General features: G+C 34.6%; 1 protein-coding gene across 1 annotated transcript; it reads left to right on the plus strand.

Annotated features, from left to right (window-relative positions):
• The first annotated feature begins 16,659 nt into the window (after positions 1–16,659).
• On the plus strand, positions 16,660–23,689 carry LOC128290119 (uncharacterized). Its single transcript, XM_053025311.1, has 7 exons — positions 16,660–16,803; positions 18,967–19,045; positions 19,474–19,573; positions 19,877–22,284; positions 22,382–22,675; positions 22,801–22,906; positions 23,016–23,689. The coding sequence occupies exons 4-7, from the start codon at positions 19,877–19,879 to the stop codon at positions 23,523–23,525; spliced, it is 3,318 nt and encodes a 1,105-aa protein (XP_052881271.1). The 5' UTR covers positions 16,660–16,803; positions 18,967–19,045; positions 19,474–19,573; the 3' UTR covers positions 23,526–23,689.
• The last annotated feature ends 737 nt before the right edge of the window (positions 23,690–24,426 follow it).

Consider the following 24,426-nt stretch of genomic DNA (forward strand, 5'->3'; position numbering starts at 1 on the left):
TAAACTTAAAACTTTGCAAACGAATGGGGGCGGAGAGTTCAAGGTGTTGAAGTTGACCTTGGCTCAAGAAGGAATTGTGCATCGGTTTGCTTGTCCCTATACATCTGCACAAAATGGTATCGTTGAACGCAAACACAGTCAAATTGTTGAAGCTGGTCTCTCTATGCTGGCTCATGCAACAATGCCATTAACGTACTAGAATGATGCTTTCAGCAGTGCTGTCTATTTGATAAACAGGTTACCTTCATATCCTCTTGACAATGTCTCACTATATGAAAAACTATTTCAAGTTCCATCAACCTACTCATTCCTACGTGTCTTTGGGTGCATGTGTTTTCCTAACCTTCGACCCTATAACTCTCATAAGCTACAATTTCGGTCAACACCATGTACATTTCTAGGGTACTCTCCATTGCACAAGGGCTACAGATGTCAAGATGGTAGTGGCCATGTGTATGTCTTCCGTCAGGTCACCTTTAGTGAGACTGTCTTTCTTTTTAAAACCATCACCTCCAAGTCTGCCTCTCATCCACCTACATCCCAAACTAGTTCTCGGTTGCTTGTCTTATCTTCAACATCACCATCCACTATTCATCCACCGTCTATACGTAACCCTACAACTCAAGTCACTTCGTTGCCAACTATATCACAGTCTCCTCCATATATTCAAATGTGCCCTTCTCCAATAACCTCTATTCATAGCACGTCCTGCAACAATCACCTCCTTCAACCACCTCCACCAGTATGTGCCCCTACTAATTCCCATCCTATAGTCACTCGTAGCAAAGCAGGGATTTTTAAACCTAAAGCATACATGAGTACATCAACCAGCATCTCTGACTACACTCCGGTTGATATCCATGAAGCAATGACTCATGAATCTTGGAAAGTTTCTGTGCATAATGAGCTACATGCACTGCTTCAAAATCACATATGGAGCCTCTGTTCACTGCCTGAAAATCGATGAGCAATCGGCTATAAATGGTTTTTTAAAGTGAAGAAGAAGGCTGATTGCTCTATGGATAGATACAAAGCTCGTTTAGTTGCACAAGGTTTCTCTCAGCATGTTGGGGTTGATTTTCGAGATACTTTCATTCCAGTGGTTCGAGCGACAACTATTCAAACTATTCTTGCTATTGCAGTCATGAAAGGGTGGCCATTAAGACAAGTAGATGTCAACAATGCTTTCCTCAATGGGGAGCTGACTGAGGAGATATACATGAACCAGCCACCTGGTTTGAGGAGACAGGTCCAAATGGTCAGAAGTTGGTCAATAAGCTCAACAAGGCTCTCTATGGCTTAAGACAAGCTCTCGGGCATGGTTTCAAATGCTTAAACAGTATTTGGTTGGACAACTTGGCTTTTGTGCGTCCAAAGTTGACCCTTCACTATTCATTTGAGCCACTTTAGAGAGTTATTTGTTACTTATGGCATATGTCGATGATATTGTCATTATAGGCAATTCTAGTAAGGAGATTGATAGTATTGTCCATCAACTTCATCTCAAGTTTGCTCTTAAAGACATGGGTCAACTTAATTTTTTCTTGGGTATCACTGTTCGCCATGATTTTTAGGGGTTGTTCTTGAATCAGAAAAAATACTTCAATGAGATACTACATAAGACTGGGATGACAGGAGCATCCCCCTATGGTGAGCCTTTCAAAGCTAGTTGCTTCTGATGGCAGTCCTCCATTTGCTGATAGACATCTGTATCGTAGTGGTGTTGGTATGCTTCAATATGTTTGCATTGCATGTCCTGACTTGTCCTTTTGTGTTAATAAACTTAGCCAGTATATGAATTCTCCAAGTGAGTCTCATTGGAAGGCTGTCAAACGCGTGTTAAGGTATCTTCTTGGAACTTTAGATCACGGACTATATCTCTCCAATAGTCCTTTTGCATTAATCTGTTATTCTGATGCTGACTAGGCATCCTCGGTTGAAGATTGTCGTTCCACCACTAGTTCTGTTGTTTACTTAGGGGCTAATCCTGTCGCACGGTGCTCCAACAAGCAACCCATTGTATCCAAATCTTCATCTGAAGCAGAATACCGAAGCTTAGCCAATTGTGTGTCTGAGTTACTGTAGGTCAAACAGTTGTTAGATGAACTCTGCTTACCTCTTTGTCAACCTCTAATGGTCTGGTGTGACAAGACCTCTACTGTTTCAATGGCTGCAAACCACATACATCATGCCAGGGTTAAGCACGTGGAGATTGATCATCAGTTTGTTCGAGAGAAAGTTCTTGATGGAACATTGTAGGTCAACTTTGTCCCTTCTAACAAACAAATTACAGATGTCCTCACCAAGCCTATCACACCCAAGCAGTTTGCCTCCTTTCGACGTGATCTTAGAGTTTTACCCAATGATGAAGAGGTTTTACAAGCAAAAGATTTTTTAAAGAAACCAGGAGAATGTTAGAGTAGCTAATAAGTTAGTTAGACTGTTAAGTCTGTTAGGCTGTTAAGTCTAATTGTTAGTTGGCTGTTAGTCTTTCTCTCTATTAAATAGTATATGTTCTCTGAGTTCAAGATATGAAAAATGTATTCTTCTTGATCATTGTTGTCTTTTTAAGATTCATTCTTTTCATAGTTTAATAGAGTCATCAAAGAAAATCTACATACTTCTTTAATGGTCTAATTACATAAGGACCTCTAGATTTGAATTCCATAGCTATTTAATCCTTATAGCTACTAGAATTCAACTTTTACATTTTATACGATTTAGTCCTTCTCGTAATTAAACACTTAATCGATAAAATTTTCGTATCAACATTTTTACATGACATACTTATTATAATATGAACCATTTAATGAAATAAAAGTAAACCTTATTTTCGGATCGAATTTGTGGTCCCAAAACCACTGTTCCAATTTCACTGAAAAATGGGCTGGTACAAAATACTTTATATAACGTATGCTTAAAAGAGTTCAATTAGGATTACCAGTCCAGGCTAAACCCTAATCATAACATATACTCGAGAAGTATTATAGTTAGATTACCCGTCCAGGCTAAATCCTTTCTATAACAAGGTCAATAGGATTACTCGTCTAAGCTAAATCCCGTCCGCAACAAATGCAAGACCTTATTTGTTTTGGGAAAAGGGCATATATTCATCGGAATTAAATATTCAATCAGGACTTAACCCTTTTTCACCATATCAAGCATGTACTAAATTTCTCATTATAGCATTCAAGTAATGTACATCAATATAAGTCACATTCCATACAACACAACATTCAATTAAACATATTTACATGTCCCATTAAGTTACACGAGCTTACCTCGACACTTGTTTGCATATAAAATCTACTAACCCGAAACCTTTTCTTTTCCTCGGTCTAACCTTGAATTTGTATTTTCCGAATCTATATAAATAGCTTTAATCATCAATTTCACATATTTCATATTTATTTGGACTCAATTTACATCCTAGGCAAAATCACCATTTTGCCCCTAACTTTTCCATAAATTCCAATTTCCTCCCTAGGCTCGAAAAATGAAACTTGTGCAATTTATTCCCTATTCTAACCAAAATCCCATTACAAAATTTACAGCACATGTATTCATAAAAATTCATAATTTTTCTTCAATTTCACAAGTTTACATTTTAGTCTCTACATCATGTTTTCATCAAAAATCACTTTGTAAAAGTTGTTTATATATCAACAGCCTTTTATTTTCTACCATAAATTTCTAATTTTCAGCATATACATCCATGACCCATTTTTCATACTTTGATAACTTTTCAAATTGATCCCCCAAATAGATAGTTTAAGCTATCCCTATTTTAAAAATATCAAAATTACTAAAAACTGGATAAAGAAACTTACCCAATTAAGCCTTGAAAGTTTCTTTTCTCTCTCCTAGGGTTTCCATATAATTTTGGGGTTGAAGATGACAAAAATAAGATGATATTTCTTTTTATCATCTTTCAATTAATTAAATTATTTTAATTCCAATTTAATCCTTACCCTTTTTCTAAATTTCCATGGCTGAGTCATCAAAAATCTACATACTTTTCTTTAATGGTCTAATTACCATATAAAGACCTCAAGTTTTGAATTCAATAGCTATTTAATCCTTATAACTACTAGAATTAAAATTTTTCATTTTATGCGATTTAGTCCTTCTCATAATTAAACACTTAATCGATAAAATTTTAGTATCAAAATATTCACACGACATATTTATCATAATACGAACCATATAATAAAAATAACAATAAAATTTATTTTCGAATCGAATTTGTGGTCCCGAACCACTGTTCCAATTTCACTGAAAAATGGGCTGTTACAGAACATAAGACCTCAGAATAAGCTAACACCTTACCACCTGAACCAGCAGACTCATTCTGACATGAGTTTACTACCAAGAAATTATAACCCAACCCAAAAGGGTTAAGGCTTGGATAAAAAATAATAGAATTTGCCAAAAGTAGGACTTGAACCAAAGAGCTCATACACACAACAAGAACACTTAGCCACTGAAACTGTAACACCCCTAACCCATAACCATCACCGAAATAGGGTTATAGATCATTACTAGAGTTTACAGAACAAATACAAATAATTCATATCATTTACTATTCATATCAGAAAATAATCATACTGTCCCTTGAATGGACCCTCGAGGCCCAATTTAAACATTAGAATCAAATTGGGACTAAATTGGAATCTCAGAGAATTTTTCATGAAATTTAAAATTTTTTATTTAATATAGGGGTCACACTCCCATGTGAGTAAGACGTGTGGTTCACACGGCTAAGTGACATGCCCATGTCTCAGGCCATGTTGGCATTTGATGTGAGGCACACAGTCGTGTCCCAGCCTGTGTCCTTACCCGTGTAACTCTCTAACTTGTGCCACATGGCCTGCCACATGCTCGTGTGCTAGGCTATGTGGTCAATTTAATTTTCACAAATTAAGTGCAGGTTTCACACGGCCAAGACACACGTCCGTGTGTAATAGCCCGATTTTAGGCTTAATCGAAACAGTGGTTTCGGGACCACTAGCCCGAGGTCAAAGAAATTATTTTTGGCATTATTTTATGTGTTGTGGCATAATAATATGAGAGTATGAAAATTTTGGTGAATTAATTTTATCGATTTCATGCTTAATTAGGAAAAAAGACTAAATCACATAAAGTGCAAAAGTCCTATTTTGATAGCTAAAGGTGTTAAATTGCCAAGGAACCTTAATGGGGAGTCTTTAAAGGGCAAATAGACCCTTTTTAGAGGAGTGGCCGGCCATAGGGGGACAAGAGAGGTCAAAAGTCAAGTATTAGGTGTGTTTGGTGACTTAAATGAATAAAATAAAAATAAAGGAAAGAGAAAAAGATATCATATTCTTCTCATTTCCTTCTCCATCAAAAATACCAGAAAATTGAGGGTTTTGGAAGCTTAAAATTTGCAGCCACTCTCCATCTTTGAAAATAAGTGATTTAGATAGCCTTACTTGATAATTTTTGTGTTTTTGGAACCCCTAAAGCTTAATCTAGCTATTGAGGGGACTATTATGCAAAATGGTTGATAGACTAGGGATTTAACATGAAAGGAGTTGTAATATTTGCTGAGTTTTTATGGAAGAAAATGAATCCTAGTTCTTAGATAAACAACTTTTGTGAATTGGTTTTCATGAAAAACACCTAATATGGATTGTTTTGTGAAGTAGAAAAATAGAGGATAAATGTGTGAAATGTTTGAATTTGTGAGTTGCCATAAGTATGAAATAGGTTCAGATAGGCTTGGTTAACGTGAAAAATTGATAAAAATCGATTTACGAGCCCAAGGGCAAAATCATAATTTTGTGAAAATCTAAGGGCAAAATGGTCAATTTTTCCAAATTATGTATTGTTGTTGTTTTATTGATATGGTGGCTAAATGAGTGAAATATTATCATTTTAGACCAAGAAAGACGGAATCTGGACCTAGATTTGGGGAAAACTAAACTAGTAGAGTAATTCAACTAGCCGCCTACTTTTGTATACCGAGGTAAGTTGTATGTCAATAATGCAACTATATTGTTATAATGTACGATTGAATCAATATTCCATAAATTGTTATAATTGTGAATTATGAGAATGCATGTTGAGAAATTAATGTAGTAAGGAATTCCGATTGAACATTTGGAATAGATTTAGATATTCATACCATGACATTGCGTGGTATGTGAGCTAGTGTAAGACATGTCTGGGACATGCATCGGCATTGAGACGAGAGATAGTGTAAGACATGTCTGGGACATGCATTGGCCTCGGGACATACAAGCTAGTGTAAAACCTGTCTGGGACATGGCATCAGCTTGTTGTGTGTCAGTGTAAGAACTGTCTGGGACATGGCATCGGCACCGATAAATGAGAGCCAGTATAAGGCTGTCTGGGACATGGCATCGACCTTGATATATGAAAGTTAGTGTAAGACTTTTCTGGGACACGGCATCAACTTTAATGTGCTAGCCAGCATAAGACCATGTTTGGGACATGACGTCGGCATTTGATCCAATGTTCGGGGCTATTGAGTATCAATGGTTTATCGAAAGATTTATGTTCTATAACGAAATAAGAAAATTTATGACCATGTGGTGAGTGGTATAGGTACCTATTTGAAATGTATGAGAAGTGGGTTCAATATATGCATTATGAATTGTATTGGATGGTGATGAGTAAGTTGTGCTTATATCCATTTATGGTACTCATGAACAAGCTAGGAAGGGTTATGAGCATATTGTTCTATGATAATTAGTTGATGTTTATTTTCACGCAACTTACGAAGCTTTATTCTTATCCCATTTCCTTTTCGTTTTCTTATAGTGCCGCCTAAATAGCTCGAGAACCAACGGACGTTGGAGCTAATGATCACACTATCAGCCAAAGCACTCAGTATAGTTAGATTACTTGTTTTGAGTATGACATGTATAGGGCATAGGCTTTAATGTTTCGTGTCATTGAGAATTGACCAAATGTGTTGGCTTGGGCTAAAACCCTTTATTTTGTATAAAGCCTTGAATGAGGGCTAATATTAATTTTGTTATATATACATAAAAGATGTTATTTTCAGGGATGAGTATATTGCATATGAGAAATGTTGTCTATTGTGGTTGTTTTAGTTATGTGGATCATTCTTGTATTAGTATTGATTGGTTTGTGTAGGTTATATGAGTAAGGGTGGCAAAGAGGCTTGGTAGATAGCTTTATTTTTGCCCACACGGGTAGACACACGGGCGTGTGTCTAGGTCGTGCGTGACACAAGGTATGCCCCACCGGCGTGTGATCCGAACGTGTGTCCCCTGTACATAAAATTTGCAAGTCAGTATGCATGATAGTAAACACAAGGGCAGAGACACGGCCGTGTGTCTCAGCCGTATGAAGGACATGACCTAGCAAACGGGCGTGTGCCTTGGCCGTGTGACCCTTAAGAATTGCTGACGTTAGAAATAGAATGTCTAGGTTTTTAGACATGGGCTAAGACAAGGGTGTGTCATGGCCGTGTGAAGGACACGGGCCATGGACACTGGCACGTGTCAGGCCATGTGAAAACCCTTGTAGGTTCGAATCTAGAATTTAATTCACACGGGCGTGGGACATGGGCGTATCCTTAGAGGCTTAGGCCGTGTGTATCACATGGGTCATCAGCACGACCGTGTTATAATGAACACACGGGCGTGCTACCTTTTCATATAGGCGTGTGCCTTATTTCAAGGTTAATTTTTATTAAGTCAGTTTAAGAACCCGAGTTGGTTCCGAATGGTTTCCAATGAGAGTTTGAGGCCTCGTAGGCCCACATTGAAGAGTTTTAAACAAGGTCAGAAAAGTTTTAATGTTGATCAAGTCTTGGTGACTTGAAAATGATTATATTCATGTGGTTAAGTTTTAAAGTTGATCAAGTCTTGGTGACTCGAAAATGATTATATTCATGTGGTTAAGTATGGTAATGCCTCGTACCCAGTCCCGGCCTCGGACTAGGGTAAGGGGTGTTACACTGTGTCTCTGCTTGTGTGCCCAATTCTAAGTATTTTGTTTCTAAATTTTAAGATGAAGGGGACAAACGGCCAAATCACATGCCCTTGTGCCAGACCGTGTGTCACACATGGTCAAGACACATGCCCATGTGTCTATCCGTGTGGACAAAATAGGGTCATTTCTCAGCATTATTTCTCACCCAAATTTAACCTTCAACCTACAATAACATTTGCATACATTTTCCAACCAATTCAAGTCATATATATCAAGCAAACATCATTAACATGTATGAAATAGTATCACATATTCATATGATCAAACTTACCTTTTTGTAATGATTTAGATTTTACCTTAATTCAATTTAACCAAACCACATACATATAAGCTAAACATGATATAAATATATAACCTTCAAAATAGCTTTAGAAACCTCCTAGTCATGTTAAAACCAGTTGAAAAACACTTTGAAACCATATTTTAATCCACAATCCCGAAATTCACCATTAACAACCAAATTTTTGACTTTTATTTAAAACATGCATTTTAATGGCTAAAAATTCAATTCAAGAGACTAAATATCATTTAAAACTATTAGAAAGACAACTGATTACCTTCGATGGAAGAAAAATAAGCTTTGACGCAAATTCTGGAAAACCCACTCTTGAAGAGGATGATGAGATTAGTGAGGTTTTTGGGTGTTTTTCTTGGTTTCAATGGAGATTTATGGTTCAAAGAATGTTGGAAATTAAGAGGGATTAGGATTTGGAAGAAAAAATCGATTTGGAGAGTTGGGAGAATGGAAAGGACGACAATCTATCGTGAAAACAAACTGAAGAAAGGGGTTTTTAAGTTGAATTTAAAATTATGGGCAATTTTTGCCGGAGCTTATCGAAACATTATTAATTAGGGAAAAAAGTAAAACAAAGTAAGCATGTAATATTTAATAAATTCGTATAATATGGTAATTAACTTACCGCTTCTCTATATTCAACATACATAATTATACAAAGCATAATTATTCTAATTGATCATGAACCCTAATACATATTCTTATCACATTGTTATTCATATAATTCATATAAATATCCAAAAACATGTATGGGTTCAACTTTCATTAAATTTCTCATATGCATATACTTTTACACATCATTTATTCACATAACTTATAACAATCATACCTATGTTGTGACAGCCCAAAATTGACCCTAGTCGGGATGTGGTTTCGGGACCACAAAACCGAGGCATAAAAATAATTTAAAATTTATTTTGATGCCTATGATATGTGTTAATTTGTGTGTGACATTTTTGATGTTTCGATTTAGTGTTATAAATGTGAATTTCACTAGAAAGGACCTAGTAGTGAACTTTGAAAGTATGATCGGAAATGTGTGATGACTAGTTGCTCATGCATGCAAAAATAAGGATTTGCATGTCAAATTCCCCTAACATGAAGTGGCCGGCCATGGCAAGAGAGGATGGGCAAAACATGTCATGAAACATGTTTTGTTGGTGCATTAGGGAGAAATAATAAACAAAGGTGTATGGGTAAGAAAAGAATGAAAAAAAATGTGTGTGAGTGTGGTATTCCCCCCATTGCCGTGAGTTGTAGAGAAAGAAAGAAAATTTTGTTCATCCTTTCTTTGAGCCAAAACTAAGGAAGAAGGAGGGATTTTTGCTCCATTTTTTTGTTTGGAAGAGATCTAGAAGGAGATTTTGGCTATACTTGCATCAAGATTAAGGTATGTATGAGGTTGTGTCATGAGATTCATGCATGTTTTAGTTGCTAACTTGATGTTCATGTTAGCCATGGTTCAAATCCTTGTTATGCCATGGAAATGGTATTTGGCCAAGGTTGTTATTGTGTTGAAGCCATTGCATGCTAAATGTGAAGCTTGCTAATGATGCATGCAATGATGGATTGACTACTCTTGAAATTTCTTTGTAGCAATCTTGAGTAAGACATTGAATTCTTTGTTTAACCATGACCGAAGTTGAAAGAGTATGGTTGTGATGTATTCGCCATGGTGCATTCATGAGCATGATTTATGCTTGTTACTTGATTGGTAAAATTTGTGTTTGGATGGGTATGAACCCCTTGAGATTCGACCTTGCACCTATATGTGTATACATGTTTGCACATGATGTATTGGCATGACATATATACTATTTCAAGGTATATATTTGCTTGTGATGATGTTTCGGTTATGAAGTACATGAGAGATGTGTATTGAGCTACAATATGTAATGCGTTAGTTAGTAAAATGCATGCTGTTTTTGTGTGGTATTAAGTGCATAATTGGCCTCAACATGGACATGCATATTCGGCCACATGAGGGGAAATTGGTGTGCATGCATTCGGTTAGAGGCAAGCATATTGATGCCTATTCTTGGCTTAGAAAATTCGGCTAAGAGGAATATTAACTAATGTGTTGAGTTCGATTCGTGATTTCGTACATATGTGACTTTGATGCCTAATGAGCATATATATTGGCTAGGTATCTTGAATTCCTCTTTCGATGCTCAAATGATAAAACCAATTTATTTGTTAAATTAAGCTCAAGAGCAAAGGGGAGCTAAATCCGATAAGGGGAAGGAAAAAGTCGTCGAATAGCCGTCGAAATCGTTCGACCACGTCCGAGGTAAGTTTTCGAGTATCGAAACTTAGATTTTGATTCGATTGAATGAAGTAATGAGCAATCAAATTTGTGCCTTTGTATGTGGCCATTGAGCCGAAATGATATTTTTGCTAAGGGAATTGTGCATAAAAGTTGTGTTATGAAATTGAAACAAAGATGTGTATGAATGTTCGAGTGATATCCGGCTAAGCCGAAGGCAATTGTGCAAATTGTGATACCGGGCTAAGCCCAAGGCAATTGTGCGAGTTATGATATTCGGGCTAAGCCCAAGGCAATTGTGCAAATTGTGATATCCGGGTTAAGTCCCAAGGCCTTTGTGCGGGTTACCATAACCGGCTATGTCCCGGCGTTTGAACGAGTAGCTATATCCGGATAAACTCCGAAGGTATGTGATTCGAGAACTTTGAACTTGCTGGAAAATTTTCAGTTAATGCACTTGTGAAATTCCCAACAACAAGGTATGTTTTGTGTGTTCCGCACACTATGAGTAAGTGCGTATGAATATTCGCTCTAATGATAAATGAGCTATCGGCATTAACTAGGCCGTTATTTGTGTATGAATATAAGAGTTGGGATTTTGAAGTAAGCATGTCTTTGAGAAATTGTGCATATGAATTATTGTTTAGCTACTTGAATGCTATGCTTTGGTTGTGTGTATATTATGGCTCAAAACTTACTAAGCATAAATTGCTTACTCCGTTTCTTTGTTTCTCTGTTTATAGATTTTGCTCGTTAGCGATCGGATTCGGGATCATAGAAGTTGAAGTCAACCACACTATCAAAGCCCTTTTGGTACTCCTTTAGTTGAGTTTTGGATATGGCATGTATAGGACTACTCTCGGTTGTTTTAAGTACTTGTGATGTATATGTGTGCGCCATGCGAAAATGGTTCATAAAAGTGGAGTATGGAATTTGACCATATGTGGTTTGTAATTATATTTGGTTTCATGATGTGATTATGGTTTGGAATGAGAGAGTTGGTCACATGATCAGCCATTGGAATGGCTAAATATGATCATATGTTGGACCTAAGTATGACTAGACTATAGTTGGTCCATGGGAACTACAATATAGGTAAAGCCTACCTTAAAAACAGATGCTGCCAGCTGCAGTGACGTGGATGTGGAAAATCACCAAAATTTGTAGGAATGGTGTTAATTAGTGAATAAATTATTCAATCGAACCTTGACGAGTCTATTTTCATATGAAAGTAACAAAACGATCATATGAACAGTATACCAAGAGATATTAAAGTTCTCGTGAGACAGGGCCAGAACGGTTTCTGGGTCCCCTGTCGTGACTTTGAAAATTTACCATAAATTATCCAGAATGAATTAGAAGTCATGCCTTATATGTGCAGATTCCTTTTTGAGTCTAGTTTCATTAGAAACAAACGGCATCAGTATTGTAACCCTGTACAGAGAGATATTGAAGTTGTAACGCGCGAAGGTCAGTGTAGTCGACCCCTGTAACATGGGTGACTTTAACTAATAAACTGTACCAATTGGCCCGACCAAAAATTATAGAAATAAATCCATGGATGGATATATGAGTCTAAATTAAGGAAAAATTTACGGAATCAGTTTCCGAGTTGTGAAACTCGAGATACGCTTTTTAAGGCGACAGCGACGCAGTTTTCCAGCTTGCCTGGAAATGTCAAATTGGTCGGTGCCATAAGTGGTTTTGGCTTGTTAACCCCTCGTGTCCGACACCGGCAACGGTCTCAGGTTCGGGGTGTTACATATGTATTTTAAATACACTTTCATAACAATTTGTCTTGATTTCAAACTATCTCACATTGGAGCTTTACTCATCAAATCATTTGAAATACTATCTTTATACAAATAGTACACTTGAGTTGCACAATTCTATAACTAAGAACGAACACATTTATAAAATATTTCATGTTTATATATCATAGTCTCATGTCTCCATATATCAAGTATATAACCATCATTTTCTTGTGTTTCAGATAAATACATATAACCATACATAAGCATGTCATTCACTATTTCTTCTTGTCTATCACAATTTCAAATGACAGATTCATGTGAATGAGCTCAATAATAATCATGAAAATACTTACCACATTCCTTCACACATGTTCCACTTATAACATAATTTTTTTTATATTTGGCTTGACATTTACGAAGCAACATCAGACATTCATTTATTAGGCAATATCAAATATGCAAATTATTCTTTAACATATATAACATTTAATTCAAACATGAATTTATAATATTTTTCATTTTAACAAAGTTAAACATTTACCAAATATAATCGAGCATGTGATCAATTTATGCATAAGTCACTCACATATTTTCCTCTTCCTCTCCATTCCATATCCTTAATGTATATAACACACTTATAAGTAACATTATGTATAATTTCACTATTTACTTATATTTATTGTCCAAAGTTGTCCATCTGTGTCATAGTCACTAAATTAGTTTTAACTTGAGCTATGGAGCTTCAAATTAAAATCCTCTAATTTTCCCTAAAACTAGACTTACATATCTTCTTACCATAAAATTTTTAGAATTTTTTGTGTAGTCAATAAGTACAATTTATTCTTTAAAGTCACCCCTGTTCTGCTGTCTGACAGTTCCGACCCTTTTTCACTAAAAAGTAATTATCTCCTCGTATGGGATTCTAATAATTTTCTCGTTTATTTATCTTGAAAATAAACTCATTCAGGATTCTAAACATGTAAATTTAAGCCCCTAATTATTTTTTTTTAGTTTTTGATGATTTTCCAAAGTCAGAACAAGGGAACCCAAAATCATTCTGACCTTGTCTCACAAAATTTATTATATCTCATGATTTACAATTCTAGTGCTTACATCGTTTCTTCTATACGGAACTACAATCAATAAGATTTAATTTAATATTTTATTCATCCTCTCATTCAATTTTGACAATTTTTGGTGATTTTTCAAATTTAAACTACTACTGCTGTCCAAAACAGATTTAATGCAAAATATTGATTTCCATTTTACCCCAAATTTCACAGTTCATACAATTCAGTCCTTGCTCAATTAACACCTCAATTGAGATAATTTTTCTCAATTAATACTTTAGTCTATCATTTTAAACTACTTCATAACCCCTGAAAATCAAAACTTTAGCACTAGACCTTAATTCCAAACTCTTTCATAACTAGGCTTAAAATCAATTTCCATCAATTTTACTTGATAAAATCATCATATATCAAATTAAAGCTTCAATTCTATATTTATTCATCATATGCTTCCAGCACTCATCCATAACAACTTTAAAAGTTAGCCATGGAATCAAAAACTAATGACATAGTAAGTTGGACCCAATTGTAAAAGTCCAAAATCTTAGAACTTTCAAGGAGAAAGCAAGAATTAAACTTACATGAAGCTAGAGTATGAAAACCAGCTTGAACCCTCTTCCATGGCTATTTTTCAGCTGATGAAAATGAAGAGAAAATGAAGAGAATTCTAGACATTCCAATTTGGTCCTATTTTTATTTAGCTAATTTTGGCAATTTTCCAATTTTGCCCTTATTTCACCCACTTCCTGATTTTTCTCAGCTATTGCCGCCCAAAATTCAATACAAAATTGATACTTCCCTTAAAATTTTACTTACTATACACATAAATTTAAATATAACATTTATTCATACATTTATGAGTTTCGACTCATCATAATCAACTTTTACTGACTACAACAAAATAGTCCTAAGACGACACTTTTGTGGCGACACTTTCTTAAGTGTTGGGATAGACTGGCCAATATACGTTTTAGCCAACCATTTGTATAAGGGTTGGGATATGCATGCCTAAGGCAACGCTTAAATAAGAGTTGGCTTTGTCTAGTCCTAAGGCGACACTTTTGGGGTGACACTTTCCTAAGTGTTGGGATAGACTTGCCAACATACGCTTTCGCCAACTCTTTAAATGAGGGTTGGGATATGTATGCCTAAGGCAACGCTTGAATAAGAGTTGGCTTTTGTGTAGTCCTAAGACGACACTTTTGGGGCGACACTTTCCTAAGTGTTGGGATAGACTTGCCAACATATGCTTTGGCCAACTCTTTGCATAAGGGTTGCGATATGTATGCCTAAGACAACGCTTAAATAAGAGTTGGCTTTTGTCTAGTCCTAAGACGACATTTTTGGGGCGACACTTTCCTAAGTGTTGGGATAGACTTGCCAACAAATGCTTTGGCCAACTCTTTGCATAAGGGTTGCGATATGTATGCCTAAGACAACGCTTAAATAAGAGTTGGCTTTGTCCAGTCCTAAGATGACATTTTTGGGGCGACACTTTCCTAAGTGTTGGGATAGACTTGCCAACATATGCTTTGGCCAACTCTTTGCATAAGGGTTGCGATATGTATGCCTAAGACAACGCTTAAATAAGAGTTGGCTTTGTCCAGTCCTAAGACGACATTTTCCTAAGTGTTGGGATAGACTTGTCGACATAATTTTTGGTCAACTTTTTGTATAAGGGTTGGGATATGCATGCTTAAGGCAACGCTTAAATAAGAGTCGGCTTTGTCGAATACTATGCCTACACATTTGGGTCAACACTTTCCTAAGTGTTGGGATAGACTTGCCAACATACACTTTGGCCAACTCTTTGTATAAGGGTTGGGATATGCATGCCTAAGGCAACTTTTAAATAAGAGTCGGTTTTGTCCAAGACTATGCCAACACTTTCCTAAGTGTTGGGATAGACTTGTCAACATATGCTTTGGCCAAGTCTTTGTATAAGAGATGGTATATGCATGCCTAAGGCAACACTTAAATAAGAGTTAACTTTGTCCAATAGTATGTCTAAGGCAACATTTAAATTGACAAATTAATTTATGTAACAAATATATTCATAAATGATTGACACTAAAAAATGTTTTGATTGAAATATTTAAATTAAAATATTAAAGATTATAGATATATTAAGTTCGCGAATCTTATTATAATTTGTTAATATATAGGCTACAAAGAATTTGTTATTTTGTAAAATAATCGTGTTGATAGATGTTATCCATCTAATGTATAGTATTTATTTTGAGAAAATATATATTATTGTCATTATTCTATTTCTTTGGTTTTAGGGTTTAAGATTTGGGGTTTGGGGTTTAGGGTTTGGGGTTTAAGGTTTAGGGTTTATAGTTTAAGGTTTAGGGTTTAAGTTTTTGTAAAAAGGATCGAATTTGTCGATTGAGTATTTGCTTAATCGGTATAAGTATTGTTGCCAATGTAGGAGGACGTGGGTTCAAATGCGCTGAAGCTCATTATCCTCGTATTTATAGGCTGGGGAGGGATTATAGATAGTTCTAACAAAAAAGTCATAATATTTATGGAATCCTTGTATTTCTGTGTATTTACTTCAAGATTAAGAGTTAAATATTAAAGTCATAATGAAAATTTTAGTTCTTAATGTTTAATTTTTTTATCAAATTGGCTTTTATTTATTTATTTTAATTAAATCTAATTCTTAATCTTTTAAAAGAGTGAAATTTAATTATTATCCTCTTAAAAAAGTTAAATCAATATTATTTTAATGAAAAACTAATTAAAATGTGGAAAATTTAAAAATGCAATATGCATGGTAATTCATGTTATTAATATTTTTATTTTTAAGAACTATTTGTATAATTTTTGAATTTTAATTTTTATTGTATGAATAAAATTTTAAATTATTTACTAATATGACATATATAATAAATGGTACCATGTCAAGATAAAGTACGTGTTGATTAGCGGTTATCACCCTAATATTATTAACAATTTATTGTTTTAGTTAACATTTTCGGTTAAAAAATAAATTTACTCTTTTTAAAAATTGAGAATCAAATTTAACTAAAAAATAAAAGCTAAATTATTAAAAATTTCCAACGTTGGAATACTAAATTATTATTATGATAATATTAAATAATAAAGAGTTTAATTAAAGAAAGTAAAATATTTTTGAATAATAAATAATTAGTAAAAAAAACTGAAATAATGGTGACATGGCATGGGATTAGTGGCCAACCGGTAAACTTACATTGATTCTTACCCACAAAAAACCACTTATTCTCTCTCACTCCAAACTCTGTTGGCCAAAGAAAACCAATTGCATCTGCCCTATTCCAGCCACTGGTGCATCTGCCGTCGACCATCTGCTCCAGCCACTGGTGCATCTGCCGTCCACCACCTGGTGCATCTGCCGTCCACCACCTGCTCCAGCCACTGGTATGTCACGGTACCTTCACGATACCTTCTTTGTCTTCTGTTCACTAGCTGAGTTTTTTTTTGTATTGCTGTCTTTTTGTTTATCATGAGTAAAAATTCATCTAAAGATAGTTACTTTTCATGAATTTGGGTTCATCTAAAGATCTGTTACAAATGAGAACAACCATAGCATTGAAAGGCATTGGGGGCTTTTCTTTTCTCTTTTTTTTTTTGTATTTTTCTTGGGAAAAATCAAAGGAAAAACTGGAATTGATTTTCTTCTATCTTCGTGTCTGCCATTGTTCATAATTTTTACTGGTTATATAACAATAGCATGCTTGATACTAATGCATGATCATGATCATGCAATTTAGTTCTATTGTGGCATGTTTGTGTTGATGATTGATTGAAAATTATAAACAGTAATAATCTGATTGAAATTACCTTTGTTCTGTCTGATTTCAGCATGATATATAGTTTCCATACATTTGCATCCCCTTATATGCAAGCATAGCATATTTAAGTTAGCTGAATCATTCACACCATTGATTCTCCACCATTCTTTTCTTTTACTAATCTCTTTTATCTGGCCTGATTTACAATTTTTTTTACAAGAATATTTTTGTTGTTATATTTATCTCTATTCTTAGCATAAAAATAAATATAATAATTAACTATATGTTTCTATTCTAATTCTATTAAAAAAATGTTTGAGATTATTTTTAAATTTATCCATTTGATATTGAATTTTGGGTGGAATTTTGTGTGTGTATATATTGGTGTGCATGTGCTATGTAAATCAAGGCATGTGGCTTGATAAAAGGTGCTAAGAAGGGATTAGAAGTTAAAATTTTATCCGTGGCTAACTAAAGATGGTTGTGGAATTTTTTGTAAGCTTATGGCTATTAAAAGGTTGTGAAAGAAAATGAAAAATTAATGAAAAATGATGGAATTACGTGTGAATTTTACTTTACTAATTAGTTCTATATTATCATTGTCAATTTTATACGTTAAAATCTTACTCCATATAATATATATTTCACAATTAAAAGAAGATTTGAATAAACATTTTCACCTAAAAAATGAGAAAAACCCTAAATATTTATATAATTAAAATTGCTTTTAAAATCGATTTCTGCAAATTGGAAAGAATTTGGGATCATTCAGCAATTCCCAGGTATTAAGGCATTTAATGGAAGGCGTATGGACTATGGCCAAGCTTGGTCATAGGCATCTAAAGTTTCTTTATTTATTTACACATTTACACATAACGTCAAGTTTTGTCAATCAATAATGCACGGTCAAATTTTATAAAAAGTTATCATGTCTTTTCAGTAAATTTACATTTTCTATTAAGTTTAAAACATCTATTATAATTCCATCATTCTTAAAATGGCTGATTTAATAGTTTTATTTGTGAAATTCTCATTTAGGGGCTGTAGTAGAACCAAAAACTTTAGCAGAACCCCTGTTGCTCAATGCTGTTCGAAGGCAAGATGTTGAAAGACCACTAGTTTGGCTTATGAGTCAAGCAGTAGTTTAAGAAAAGATCTTCATTGCTTTTCTGAATAAAAAAAGAAAAAAACAATAATATTATACATATGCATGCATAGTTTAAGAAATCAGGTAATCCTTGGTTAATTGAGTTAAATTTGTTTTACAAGCACTAGTTTCAAAAGAAGATTTTGAATAGTGGCAAATAAAAAATGTCCTTTCCTTTGGTAGGGTTAGCTTACCATTGGTCACTAGGGTGTCATGTCATGAAATGCCCACATGATCATTTCTCAATGGATATATGTATTATTCATTATTTATTTCTTTTAAATCCTTTAATAACCCAGAAATTTGATAGCTCAAGTTTGAGTGTAGCATTGGATGCATAGCTGTATATGATGTAAAGTTGATTTTATGATAAAAATGACTTGAACTCCTTTGTTTTTGCTTTTAGGTTTTTTGTATTATATTAGTAGTTAAATAGAAGATTTGAGGGTATGTTTTAGATTTCATCATGTTAGATTTAGATTCATGCAAAGCCTTTAACTTTAAGTTTCTCATGATTGAATATTATCCAAGATGAAATACTAGAAAACTATGTATATTTGAGTACGAATATTAATTGCTTTATGTACACAATTCAACATCATGAGTGATGAATTTATTCTCACTTTTTGCTTTTCCTTTCAGCATGCTCAAAACACTTGATAGATACCAGAAATGCAGTCATGGTGCAGTGGAAGTTAGCAAGCCAGCCAAGGAGCTTGAGGTGTTATTTTGGCTATAAATTTTGTTGTATTAGTTGGCTGGATTTCATTGTTTGCTATGTTCATAAACTGTTTGATAGATTGTGTCTTAAAAATTTTGCTTAAAATTTTAAAACATATGGTACACGAAGGCAGGTTTTTAAATCAATGTGGTTTCAAAAGCAATTTTTTTAATGTTCTGCATTTACTTTGGAGATTGGATACCTTAAACTGTAATACGTCTGCTTCATGTTTTTGCTATCCTACCCTTTTTTGAAGAAAAAGAAAAAAGAAAGATTCATTTTCTCAAGGGAAAAAAATGTCAATTTTTTAAAATAATTGGTCTTTTAAAAAATGTCTATTTCCTCTTCTTAATTGGTATTGAGCTTGCCTCATATGAAGCTTTTTTGAGCTCTGTTGTTGATGGTATCATTTTTTGTGAACTTTTCAGGCTAAATTAAAGATCCCGAAGCATGAATAATGGCATATACCTTTTTACTATAATTGAGATATATGTTATATTGGCTTTATCAGTTTGATATAACCAGAAGGTTAGTTAACCTTTTCTTTTCCTTTTATTTTTCGTTTTTTAAATTTAGGTTTAAATTTTTCTATCTTTGTAGTTTGGACTATTTTATTTAGGAATTTAGATATTATTTATCATAAATTTTAATATTATTTAATTGTCATAATGATAAATTTGATTTATTTTAATATTTAAATTTGTTATTTTATTTCTGGATTAGGTAGTTTTGGTTGCTGTTAGTTCACTAGAAAGCTCATCTCTTTTCACACATGAACCTTAGGATTAGGCATTAATAGATACTCTATTTTAATATTAATTACTTTAACAGATGGTTGATAAAAGTTGGATGGATGCTCCAAGATTTAGCACCAATCACCTAGCTGGAATAGAAAGATTTCTATCATTTGCAACTGGAAAATCACTTTTTAACGGAAAAATATATTGTCCGTGCCATCGTTGCAATAATAGGATATTGCACGAACCATATATTGTGGGCGAGCATCTTCGTCTTCATGGTATAATAAAAGAATACAAGCATTGGATTTTTCATGGAGAATCCATTGAAAGAACATCGGTGCAAACCGACCAAACAGTGAGAACTTCTCCGTCAATTTGTATGTTGTCACAAGACAATGAAGCTGATTTAAGAGATCTCATAACGGATGCTCTAGGTATCAACATCCCAACTCTTAATGAGAGTTTTGATGGAGTTTCAAGCGAGTTTCAGAATAATGGTCAGGAGTATGATGTTAATGAGGCTCAAAGGACTACGGAGAGAGCAGCTACTCTTCAAGATGATTGTGATATTTCGCTCTATCCCGGTTGTGTCAAGTTCTCATGTGTCTCATTCCTACTTCGGCTTTACCACTTCAAAGCACTTTTTGGATGGTCAGCAAAATCTTTGACATGCTTATTAGAGTTTTTAAATGAGGCATTTCCAGATGGAAATACAATCCCGACTACATACTATGAAGCGAAGAAAAAGATTTCTGCACTAAATCTTGGGTATGTGAAGATTGATGCATGCCCGAATGATTGTATGTTATATTGGGGCGATGCTAGTAAAAAGATCAGTTGTGATGTCTGTAAAAGCTCAAGGTGGCAATCTTCTAGTGAGTTGGATGCAGATGAACAAGTTGATGGTAGTTGTCGCCGTCCTAAGCCTGCCAAGGTATTACGGTACTTTCCTTTGATTCCTAGACTTAAAAGATTATTTCAATCCTCCAAAACATCAAAATCCATGAGATGGCATAAAGAAGGACGAACCAAAGATGGTATCTTGAGACATCCAGCCGATGGTTCTGCCTGGGATGCGTTTGATAAGAGGTTTCCTGATTTTGCATCTGATCCTCACAATGTTAGGCTAGGTTTGGCTAGCGATGGATTCAATCCATTCCGAACAATGAGTACAAGTCACAGTACATGGCCCGTACTTCTTATTCCTTATAATTTGGAACCTTGGGCATGCATGAAACAATCATCAATGATACTCTCAATGGTTATCCCTGGTGAAAAAGGACCTGGCAACGACATTGATGTCTACATGCAGCCTTTAATTAAAGAGTTGAAGCAATTGTGGACAGGAGTTGATGCTTTTGATTCATCAGCTTCTGAATCTTTCACTTTACGGGCTTGTCTTCTTTGGACAATCAATGATTTCCCAGCTTACGCTAATCTTTCAGGGTGGAGTACAAAAGGTCGGGTTGTTTGCCCAGTATGTGCTGAAAAAACTAAATCTCTATGGCTACGATATGGTAGGAAGTTCTGTTATATGGGTCATCGTCGATGGTTATCAGCTGAACACCCATTTCGAAAACAGAGTCGTGAATTTGATGGCACTATAGAGTATGGTGTAGCTCCTATACCACGGTCCAGGGAAGATATCTTAAGAGAAGTTGAAGGTGTCAATTTCATTTATGGAAAAGCCCGAAAGAGGGATAGAGAAGAACTAGATGAAGGGTCGGTAGAACTTGATGTAGACGAGGGGTGTGATTTGTTTAACAACTTTGAAGAATTGGTGGCAGAGGGAGATAAAGCAAATCTCATAAATCAAGACGAGACTTTATGGAAGAAGATGAGCATATTTTTCGACTTGCCTTATTGGCGTTACAATCTACTTCGACATAACTTGGATGTCATGCACATCGAGAAGAATGTATGTGACAATGTCATTGGCACCCTTCTTAATCTCTCACGCGGTGGTAAAGATAATATCAAGGCACGCAAGGACCTACAAGATATCGGCATCCGAAGTTATCTTCATCCAAAAATGAGAAACGGGAAAGAGTATCTACCGCAAGCGTGTTGCACTCTTGCATCAAGAGAAAGAGATATTTTTCTTTCCATTGTAAAGAACTTGAAGGTACCTGATGGTTATGCATCAAACATATCTCGATGCGTAAATTTGAAAGAGCACAAGTTGAGCAACCTTAAAAGTCATGATTGTCACATTCTCATGCAAGATTTGCTTCCTATATGCTTAAGAGGAGTTGTAGAAAAGAAGGTGCTAAGTGTTATTACAAATCTATCAGATTTCTTCAAGAGATTATGTGCAAAAAGTCTTGATCCACAAGAAGTTGATCAACTTCAAATACAAGTCATGTTAACACTTTGTGAAATGGAGAAAATATTTCCTCCAAGTTTCTTCACAATCATGATTCATTTGATTATTCATTTGCCGATGGAGGCTAAGCTTGGTGGACCTGTTCAATACAGGTGGATGTACCCGATCGAAAGGTATATGAAATATATCAATAATATTTCACAATATTTTATTTTTATTATTTTAATTTAGAATATAATAAGTATGTAAAAATAAATGTATGTGATGTAGGTATCTTATGAGATTGAAGGCTTCGGTGCGAAATAGAGCTTATCCCGAAGGTTCCATTGCTGAAGGGTACATAGTTTCAGAATGTCTTACATTTTGCTCCCGTTATTTTTCTGATGTGGAGACTATATTTTCCCGTCCTCCGAGGAATGATGGGAATATTCAAAAACGGTACATTTTCTCTTCTGGAGGACGTCCAATTGGCACCATTAACACGAAGATATTGGACATGCGATCTCTTGCACAAGCAAACCGCTATGTTTTATTGCATAGCGATAAGTTATCACCATACCGTCAGTGAGTTTCTTGATGAAAATCTTTTCATTCGATTCTTTTTCTTAACCAATAGACAAATAAAGTAATATTTCTTAATTTGTATACATTTTCACAACATTTTACGTAAAATACTGAATATATTATAGAGAATTTTTGGAGTCTGAGCGAGCTGTTTATGGTGGCATTCAAATTAGTAAACGCACAGAGGACAAATGGTTGGTTGAAAAGTTCCCAAGATGGCTTGCGAAACAGGTAAATTGTCACTATTAAAATAATTTATCATATTATTTATGTAATGAGGGAACATTGTAGTAATTTGTTCATAGAATAAGATCTAATTGATTTCCTACTATATGGTTAGATTCCAAAGATGGAAGTTGAACAAGTTGATGCTGATGTAATTGCTCTTGCTCGAGGACCGCATAAGGTGGTTTCCACATATGATGGGCTTATAATTAATGGTTTTAGGGTCCATACTAAAAAACTTGAGCAACATCGTAAAACTCAAAATAGTGGTGTGATGGTTTTTGCTGACGGGAGAAACTATTATGGCAATTGCATTGAAATTATCGAGCTAAACTATTATGAAAGGTTTTGGGTTATCATGCTTAGATGTGATTGGGTGAATATTAAATCTCCTAGGAGTATGAAGAAGGATGCAAATGGTTTTATTATGGTGAAATTTTCTGAGCTTATCCATACAGGGAATCGTGATTCGGACGATCCATACATACTGGCTTCTCAAGCGAAACAAGTATTTTATGTCGAGGATGGCAAGAGTGAAGGATGGCTCCATGTTATCGGAATAAAGCCAAGAGATTTGTTCAATCTAAGCGTTGAAACCCCTGTAGAAGATGATGAATATCCATGATGTGATCATCATATTGTAGCTTAATAATTTTAGTTTTAATTTCAACAAGAATAATGTTTTGAAGTGCAAATATTTAGTGTAATTGACATTTTTAATGCAGTATAGCAGAATGAATTGCCCAAAAGAAATAGAGCACTTAGATGAATATGACATTCATATTATATTAATATCTAAGTTAATTCTTTTTTATATTTGAAGACATTTTGGGTTATAGAAATTATGAAATTATATACTGTTGGAAGCCAAGAATATAGTCTTATTCAAGTTATTGGCTTCATTCCAATTATTCCAATTATTGGTACCACTTATCCCAGTGCGTTTGAGTGAATGATGTTTTAATTTTTTCACAGGCTTGTACCTTTATTTCAATTATTGATACCACTTATCCTAGTGTGCATCACTGTACTGTGATTTACTTATGGTAATGATTTAATTTTCTAGGCAAGGTAAATGATGCAAGTAAGGTTCAAACACTTCTTTTTAGTGCCACCTTGTCAGACTGGGTAAAGGGTGTATGTTTCTTAACTGTTCATGTGTTGTAGTATTTTATTATCCGAAATAAAAATGTTATCTTGGATTTCTTCCTCTTCATTTTTTATCATGAATTTTATTCTTTTCATTGCCGATTAAAGAAGATTTCTTAGAACAAGTAAGAAGACTGTTGATCTTGTTGATAAAGAGAAGATGAAGTGTTATGTAGAATATATCATTTTTCATGCTTTCCTTAAAGCAAAATGAATTCTGTTGTTTTACCAATCTCAATTATATATGCTTGCAGGTGACTTAAATGGGTTTCGGTCAGGCAAGTTCATGACATTAGTGGCTACCAATGTGGCGGCAACGAGATTAGATATCAATGATGTGTAGTTAATTATCCAGGTATATTTGGAATCACATGTTT

The sequence above is a fragment of the Gossypium arboreum genome, chromosome 3 (assembly GCF_025698485.1).
Source record: "Gossypium arboreum isolate Shixiya-1 chromosome 3, ASM2569848v2, whole genome shotgun sequence".
NCBI classification, from domain to species: Eukaryota; Viridiplantae; Streptophyta; class Magnoliopsida; order Malvales; family Malvaceae; genus Gossypium; species Gossypium arboreum.

Coding starts and splice junctions, on each gene's coding strand:
- LOC128290119 (XM_053025311.1), top strand. CDS start 19,877: ATGGTTGATAAAAGTTGGATGGATGCTCCAAGATTTAGCACCAATCAC. Junction 22,285..22,381: donor TGGATGTACCCGATCGAAAG/GTATATGAAATA, acceptor TATGTGATGTAG/GTATCTTATGAGATTGAAGG. Junction 22,676..22,800: donor AAGTTATCACCATACCGTCA/GTGAGTTTCTTG, acceptor AATATATTATAG/AGAATTTTTGGAGTCTGAGC.